Source organism: Denticeps clupeoides, chromosome 16, assembly GCF_900700375.1.
Source record: "Denticeps clupeoides chromosome 16, fDenClu1.1, whole genome shotgun sequence".
Lineage (NCBI taxonomy): Eukaryota > Metazoa > Chordata > Actinopteri > Clupeiformes > Denticipitidae > Denticeps > Denticeps clupeoides.
Genome location: NC_041722.1, coordinates 15,082,179 through 15,090,192, shown reverse-complemented (window position 1 = coordinate 15,090,192; position 8,014 = coordinate 15,082,179). Strand labels below are relative to the sequence as shown.

The following is an 8,014-nucleotide window of genomic DNA, read 5'->3' as shown; positions in this document are numbered from 1 at the left end:
TCTTATTCTAAAATTCTAAACTGTTTAAAATGTCAAATATTACAGCCGTTTTTACTGTAGCATCATTCATCATATCATCATTCATCCACGAAAGCTTTTTTATTTTGATGTATCTCCGCTTTACACAAGTTTCTCTAATTAGGGAGACTTTTTGCATACACTTCGTATTTGAAATGGGGAAATTCGTGTTAATGACTGACATATCATTTATATAGCTCCGCCCTATCGTGGGTATCAGAAGCCCCCCAGAGTTGACACTGCGCTAGTTGATTCCCCAGTCCCCCAGAGTTGACACTGTGCTATTTTAGGGACTAAGAATGTGGTGAGCCACATTCGCTCTGCCTTAGTGAACCACTTCTATGATAGCACAGGGACGCTTTGCAGCAGGTTAGTGCCACCTGCTGTGGAGGGGTTGCACTCTTGGCTTTGACCGGCCATGCTGCAGGAGGTGTGGTAATTTTGACTCACTGCACTAAGTAAAATTTCTCTCTGGATTATTCCTGAGCGGAAGTGTAGCCATCATGAATGCAGAAAAACAAACTATTCCAAACAATTTTATAAATGTGTAAAAATTGTAGCTGCTTAATGAGTATATAAGACTGAAGAGACTTTTAATAGATTAACACTATTAATAATTCTTTTGCAGATGAGTAAAGAAGGGCCAGTTTAACACATTGTCTAAAGTCTCCTGGTTTCGTGTGTTGCGAATTATGGAAACAAAATAAATAACATAAAATAGAAAATTAAGAAAAGTATGGATATCACTGCTGGAATAAGTATGTGTGTGCATTCACTGCAAAAAAAGAGCTGGTTCAGGGCCTGGCTTTGATCTTCCTTGCTTATGAAAATGCTTCTCACTACAGAATTGAGATGAAAAGCTGACTTCAGAAGACCTCAGATAACAAGCTGAAGTTCTTTATGACACTGGACAAGGTCAAGCTTGTCCAATCTTTTGATTTATTTTAAGCTGCAGCTGCTTTGTTCAGCTTTAAAATATACTTTAATCTTAACCAGTTTAACCAATCTGTTGTTCAGTTGTTACAAGCACATTCAGAGCAGCATAGTGATATAATGCCATAAATTAGAACACCCGTTACACAGACGCGTACAGTACAGAGCAGAAAATGAAACACTGCAAATAGCTGTAAATAGCAGATGCCAAATGCGTTCATCAGGGATGCCATTTATCTTCAGTTGCACATGCAAAGCCCACATGAGGAGGTCAGATTGTTATGCTATTTATGAAAGTGCTATTTATGCCTGTTATGAAGATCACATCAAATGTCTGAAGCAATTTATGCACAACTATCAAATTATGCAAACTATCAAAAAACTCAAATTCAACTTTTATTTCTGAAAAGAAAAGGCTAACTGTGCAGTCTGCTGAACATAAAGGTGGTTTAATGACGGGATTAATGAAAGATCCATCTCTTTCCTCCAAATATTCAACCACTGGAAGAATGAAGCATGTCAGACAATTATGTGGCAGATTTGAAGTAATGTGAAGCTACTACTGTTGCACTTACCTTTTGCTAAATTGGCAAAAAAACTGTGTGTGTCACGGCCATCATGACGTAGTGAGAACTGTGCAACCATGGTTGATGTTGGTCATATAAAGAGTATAAAGAGGCTGAAATGCCTGGTTGTCATGGTCAACATGTGCGGCATGGTCAACATAATGGTTCCGGGCTCCTGTCTTGTTCTAGGTGCAGAGTCCTTTGGCCTGTTCTCCTGTGTTATAAATGGAGAGGAGCGAGATCAGAGTCACAGAGCAGTGTACAGGTAAGCGATTGTTTGTCTAGCACCACTCTCCATTCCAGTTAGGGAACATGGAACTCCTGAAAGCACGGAGAAACCTGCATTAATAATACTAAATACAGGGAGTGCAGAATTATTAGGCAAATGAGTATTTTGTCCACATCATCCTCTTCATGCATGTTGTCTTACTCCAAGCTGTAAAGGCTCGAAAGCCTACTACCAATTAAGCATATTAGGTGATGTGCATCTCTGTAATGAGAAGGGGTGTAGTCTAATGACATCAACACCCTATATCAGGTGTGCATAATTATTAGGCAACTTCCTTTCCTTTGGCAAAATGGGTCAAAAGAAGGACTTGACAGGCTCAGAAAAGTCAAAAATAGTGAGATATCTTGCAGAGGGATGCAGCACTCTTAAAATTGCAAAGCTTCTGAAGCGTGATCATCAAACAATCAAGCGTTTCATTCAAAATAGTCAACAGGGTCGCAAGAAGCTTGTGGAAAAACCAAGGCACAAAATAACTGCCCATGAACTGAGAAAAGTCAAGCGTGCAGCTGCCAAGATGCCACTTGCCACCAGTTTGGCCATATTTCAGAGCTGCAACATCACTCAAGTGCCCAAAAGCACAAGGTGTGCAATACTCAGAGACATGGCCAAGGTAAGAAAGGCTGAAAGACGACCACCACTGAACAAGACACACAAGCTGAAACGTCAAGACTGGGCCAAGAAATATCTCAAGACTGATTTTTCTAAGGTTTTATGGACTGATGAAATGAGAGTGAGTCTTGATGGGCCAGATGGATGGGCCCGTGGCTGGATTGGTAAAGGGCAGAGAGCTCCAGTCTGACTCAGACGCCAGCAAGGTGGAGGTGGAGTACTGGTTTGGGCTGGTATCATCAAAGATGAGCTTGTGGGGCCTTTTCGGGTTGAGGATGGAGTCAAGCTCAACTCCCAGTCCTACTGCCAGTTTCTGGAAGACACCTCCTTCAAGCAGTGGTACAGGAAGATGTCAGCATCCTTCAAGAAAAACATGATTTTCATGCAGGACAATGCTCCATCACACGCGTCCAAGTACTCCACAGCGTGGCTGGCAAGAAAGGGTATAAAAGAAGAAAAACTATTGACATGGACTCCTTGTTCACCTGATCTGAACCCCATTGAGAACCTGTGGTCCATCATCAAATGTGAGATTTACAAGGAGGGAAAACAGTACACCTCTCTGAACAGTGTCTGGGAGGCTGTGGTTGCTGCTGCATGCAATGTTGATGGTCAACAGATCAAAACACTGACAGAATCCATGGATGGCAGGCTTTTGAGTGTCCTTGCAAAGAAAGGTGGCTATATTGGTCACTGATTTGTTTTTGAATGTCAGAAATGTATATTTGTGAATGTGGAGATGTTATATTGGTTTCACTGGTAAAAATAAATAATTGAAATGGGTATATATTTGTTTTTTGTTAAGTTGCCTAATAATTATGCACAGTAATAGTCACCTGCACACACAGATATCCCCCTAAAATAGCTAAAAATAAAAACAAACTAAAAACTACTTCCAAAAACATTCAGCTTTGATATTAATGAGTTTTTTGGGTTAATTGAGAACATGGTTGTTGTTCAATAATAAAATTATTCCTCAAAAATACAACTTGCCTAATAATTCTGCACTCCCTGTATAATACTAATAATGATACTAAAAATTTGTAGAATTTTATCCCAGGTATAACATAAAAAGGATGATTTGCCGTAACCTTATTCTAGATTTGTAATAACCAACATTGATGTTATTCTTATTATCATAATTAGAAATGACATTTCAGTCACATAGCAGCATTTTGTCCAGACTAATGTTGATTGCTTTTTTTTTTTTTGTGACAGATTCGTGCCTCGTCATGACGATGAGCTGGAACTGGAGGTTGATGACCCCTTGCTGGTGGAGGTCCAGGCGGAGGACTTCTGGTATGAGGGCTTCAACATGAGAACTGGAGCCCGTGGCATCTTCCCAGCATACTACGCCATCGAAGTCAGCAAAGAGACTGAGCACTGCAAAGGTAACAAGAGAAGAGGGAGAGATTTTCTCCTTTTTTGATGGACAATAGTTAAACCAGATAATTACAAATACTCCTTACTATCAATCAAAACATTTCATAATCTGCAACTACCATATAGATGCGGTTTAAAGGTGTACAGTTGCTCCATGGGACCAGTCATTACCCTATTGATCAACACCAATCACTATCATATTGCTTAGTGGTCAGTTTCTCGACAAAGAACTACTGCTGACCAGATATTGTTTAGGCCACTATTTGCCTCTGACATGTGGAAATAAATGGTGAACAAATGCGATTTGTTTAAGATAATGATCACAGCCTGCTTTCTGATCCCTCTCTCGTTCTCTCGTTCTTTCTCTCCATGATTGCAGTGAAAAGCAGTGACTGGGTGGAGCGGTACAGGCTGAAGTTCCTGGGCTCGGTCCAAGTGCCCTATCACAAAGGCAACGATGTGCTGTGTGCAGCAATGCAGAAGGTACAGCCAGCAGTTCCCGGAAGGCATTTCTTTTCTTTTTGACGTGAACACGCGGGGATTGGCCTGAAAATGAAGACATCCCTTATAAAAAACGCTGAATTTGCTTAAAAGCGAAAGTACAATTAACAAAAGCATAAATACTGAGCATCAGCATATCAATAAAAGGAATAACGAGAATAGTTATGTTGGCTGGACCTTTATCTAATTCACTTTTATCTAGTTGTACTTGGAACTTGCACTTAACAAGCCTCTATTATTGTATGTGTTGTATTTGAACATGATCATGCTTTTTAATTCTGCATAGCATATTCTGCATAGCGTATCCAGGGGGACTTACAGTGAGTACATTATACAAAGCACTGTCTTACCTCGCATGTCTAATTCTTGCCTTTAGATTGCAACCAGTAGGAGGATGACGTTGCAGTACAACCCACCATCTACCTGTTTTCTGGAGATCAACATGAAAGGGGTGAAGCTCGAACAAGAAGATTATGGTATTTATGACCAGGTAAGCATGTATGAAACACACACGGATGCTTGCACAGATTGATACTGTTCAATCAATGACAGTTACAGAGCTAAATATAATACAAAAGAAAATAGAATAATATGCTGCAGATTGTTAATAGAATAACTTGCATGTGCAAGTTATTTATTTACTTTAAAAACAAATATGCAAAATACACAGTACAACAACTACTATTACTACTACTAATGATAATAATAATATTATTTGACATTTCTGAATGTGAACACGAACATATATAGTTTACCAGAACATTGTAAATCTATATAAATCTATATATTTTGTCAGTAATGAATCAGAGCCAATTCTCAGATGACAGTCTGTAACGTGTAATTGCAGGTAAAAATGTCTACATCTTTCCATTTCTGTCCTATTGGTGACTGTTGTTCAACAAAAAAATGATGACCTGCAATTAGTGCTCTTTAGTTGCAAACATATTTTGGATTGTTTTGTAATTTCTTGGGGTTTTTTTGGTATGTAGGAGAGTCAGTGCAGTCACTTCTTCCAGCTGAAGAACATCTCTTTCTGTGGCTACCATCCCAAGAACAACAAGTATGTCGAACAGCACTTTATATCATCATGTGTAGCACCATGTTAGAGGCTGTAATGCATCGACAGTGGTTGTTCTGAAGTTTTTTCACTCACTTTCTGTTGTGATGCATTTTAGGTACTTTGGCTTCATCACCAAACACCCTGCAGATCAAAGGTTTGCCTGTCATGTGTTTGTGTCCGAAAACTCCACCAAACCTCTTGCAGAGGCTGTAGGGTGAGTGGCAGTAAGATTCTTTTTTTTCATCAGTACTTTTTTTTGCACTTTAATTGATAATTGCGTTCATGTCTCCTTGCAGGAAAGCCTTCCAATTGTATTATAAAGAATTTGTGGAGTTCACGTGTCCCACAGAAGACATCTACCTAGAATAGCCTCACCCCTGCCTTCTTAAGTGCAAAGCCCTGTACAGCAATGTGTATTTTAACAATGTTGCATGACGGACAAAGAGTAATTTAAAAAAGAGAAATAAGTGTGTGAGAGTGAAAACGTAACACACTTGACATCATGAGGGCCAGATAAGAGGCACGTGAACACGTGAAGAGGAAGGCCAGCCCTGCTCAGGAGGACTCTCGTATGAAAGGAGTGTGTGCAGTGAATTCCATCGTCTAAAAGCACAAGGCTTGCAGTACGAGTGACGTTCTACCCAACCCTGGTAGAATGGACCTCGCGTACCACGGGCCAAAGAGGACAGAGAGAAAGATGAGCTATGATGATTGTGAGATGATTTTTTCTGTGTGTGTGTGTGTGGCTGTTTATTATCATTACTTTGAATGAATTGGGTGAGTTGGATGGGTCCTTGAAGCCCTCCAGTGTCCCACTGATGTACAAGGCGGAATGTGTGGTGGCCTCTCTTCCACGAGGCAATGGAAACGTCACAAGGGGCGACCGCAAATCACATTTTCAACTTGGTTGGAGAGTGTGCTGGGAACCATTCAAGGCCTTTCTGAACTTCTGTTTACCTTCATTAAATGACAGCAGGGGGGGGTTGCTTAAACGGGGATGACTCCTGCTTGGGGGAACCTGTAGTCACATTTACATTTACGGCATTTGGCAGACGCCCTTATCCAGAGCGACTTACAACGTGCTTTCAAGTTACCATCGATTTAGAGATCAATTCCGGTTCACTAGGACCCCAACTATGAAAACATCTTTTTATTCACTCTGTTGTAGATTCGGTACACAAGTTTGACAACAAGAAAGTTACAATTTAATCTAAATATTAAAGAGGAAGGTCTTGAGCTGTCGTTTGAAGGTGCTCAGTGACTGAGCTGTTCTGACCTCGAGGGGAAGTTCATTCCACCACTGAGGGGCCAAGACGGAGAAGAGTCTAGATGAATGTCACAGTACAAAACCCCTAATTGCTTCTCTTCTGTGACTGTAGACTGTAGGTTAACACGACTTTGAATTAGGGATGCACTGATTCTGAAATTCTGGGCCAATACCGATAATGTATGAAATGAAAATGTGGATGATACCAATAATTTTTGTTAAAAAGTAATTGAACAATTTAGTCTTCTAGCACTTCACATTCTCGCAGTATCTTTGGGTACTGAATGACTGAATTCAATCGTACGCATTTTAAAAATGACTTTTACTAATGAAAACAATTCATCATGAATATGGAAAATTAGTGGCGTGGATGCTCGGGCGCCCCCTGGCGGCAACGAGGCAAACTTTGTTTTAAATATTGGTCATATGTTATTCAAAGAGGTTAATATCAGCCAATAAATCGGTGCATCCCTACTTTTAATGACATATTTAATTCTGGCAAACTAAGCTAAAAATGTGACATCCACCCACCAAATACAGTAATATACAGCTTAAAAATCATTGAAGGCTTTTTGAGGCCTTTGGGAAACCCTCAGCAGAGTAAAGACTTGTCAGTGTCTTTCGAAATCTTCACGAGTAGTGCCTCATTCTTTTTTATCCTCACCATACGTATGTGTTAGCAGTTTATCGTCCTCGGAGGAGCTGAAATGTGTGCTGTTGGCGTGGCTGGCCTCTGTCCTAACTATTACAAGGTTGTTATAACATCTTAACAAGGACCTGTAACACAATGTATCGTTCTATGAACTGTAATTAAAATGGCAGATAATAACAGAGAATATTTGTTTATGGGCTGATGAATGTGGTACAAATGCTGTGGATTGTTCTTGGAAAGAAATAATCTGCTCCTTGAGTAGAACCAATAATGTAATCTGCACATTCAGACAATGAACGTAGTCTTTGAATGATTTTTGAGTGTTTGAACTGGATGGTGAAATGTCTTAATATGCTAAAATACAGTTACTCTTCCTCTTTTTGATTTGTTATTTAATTTCTGCATCTAAAACTGGCACAAGGACTTATGGTAATCACAAACTGATGGGTCTTAAAATGACATCAATAGAGAAATCTGAAAAGGAAATGATCCCACTTATCAGTTAACCAAAAAATTACTGGTAAAAGTCACATATTTATAATATGAGACAAACCCATTTCAATAAGCTCATTAAAGACGTGTGGAAAATATAGTGACATGCGTCATGTCACTAAACATGACAATAACTTGTCAACTGTGGCTGCCAACATTACTGAGTTGGTGACATTAATAAGAGGATCAACACTGTTGTTTAGGTGATATTTTAAAGTGAACTAATCACTTTAAAAAGATATGC

The 8,014-nt window shown here is 39.6% G+C and overlaps 1 protein-coding gene across 2 annotated transcripts in view; it reads left to right on the top strand.

The window, feature by feature from the left end:
• mapk8ip1b (mitogen-activated protein kinase 8 interacting protein 1b) overlaps positions 1–6,504 on the top strand; it is a 28,871-nt gene extending 22,367 nt beyond the window's left edge. For both annotated transcript variants that reach the window (XM_028956854.1, XM_028956853.1), the window contains exons 6-12: positions 1,707–1,782; positions 3,634–3,806; positions 4,178–4,281; positions 4,676–4,789; positions 5,289–5,359; positions 5,475–5,573; positions 5,656–6,504. In XM_028956854.1, coding sequence (XP_028812687.1) covers positions 1,707–1,782; positions 3,634–3,806; positions 4,178–4,281; positions 4,676–4,789; positions 5,289–5,359; positions 5,475–5,573; positions 5,656–5,728 — 710 coding nt within the window. In that variant the 3' untranslated portion in view covers positions 5,729–6,504. The remainder of the gene's footprint in view (positions 1–1,706; positions 1,783–3,633; positions 3,807–4,177; positions 4,282–4,675; positions 4,790–5,288; positions 5,360–5,474; positions 5,574–5,655) is intronic.
• Positions 6,505–8,014: the final 1,510 nt, after the last annotated feature.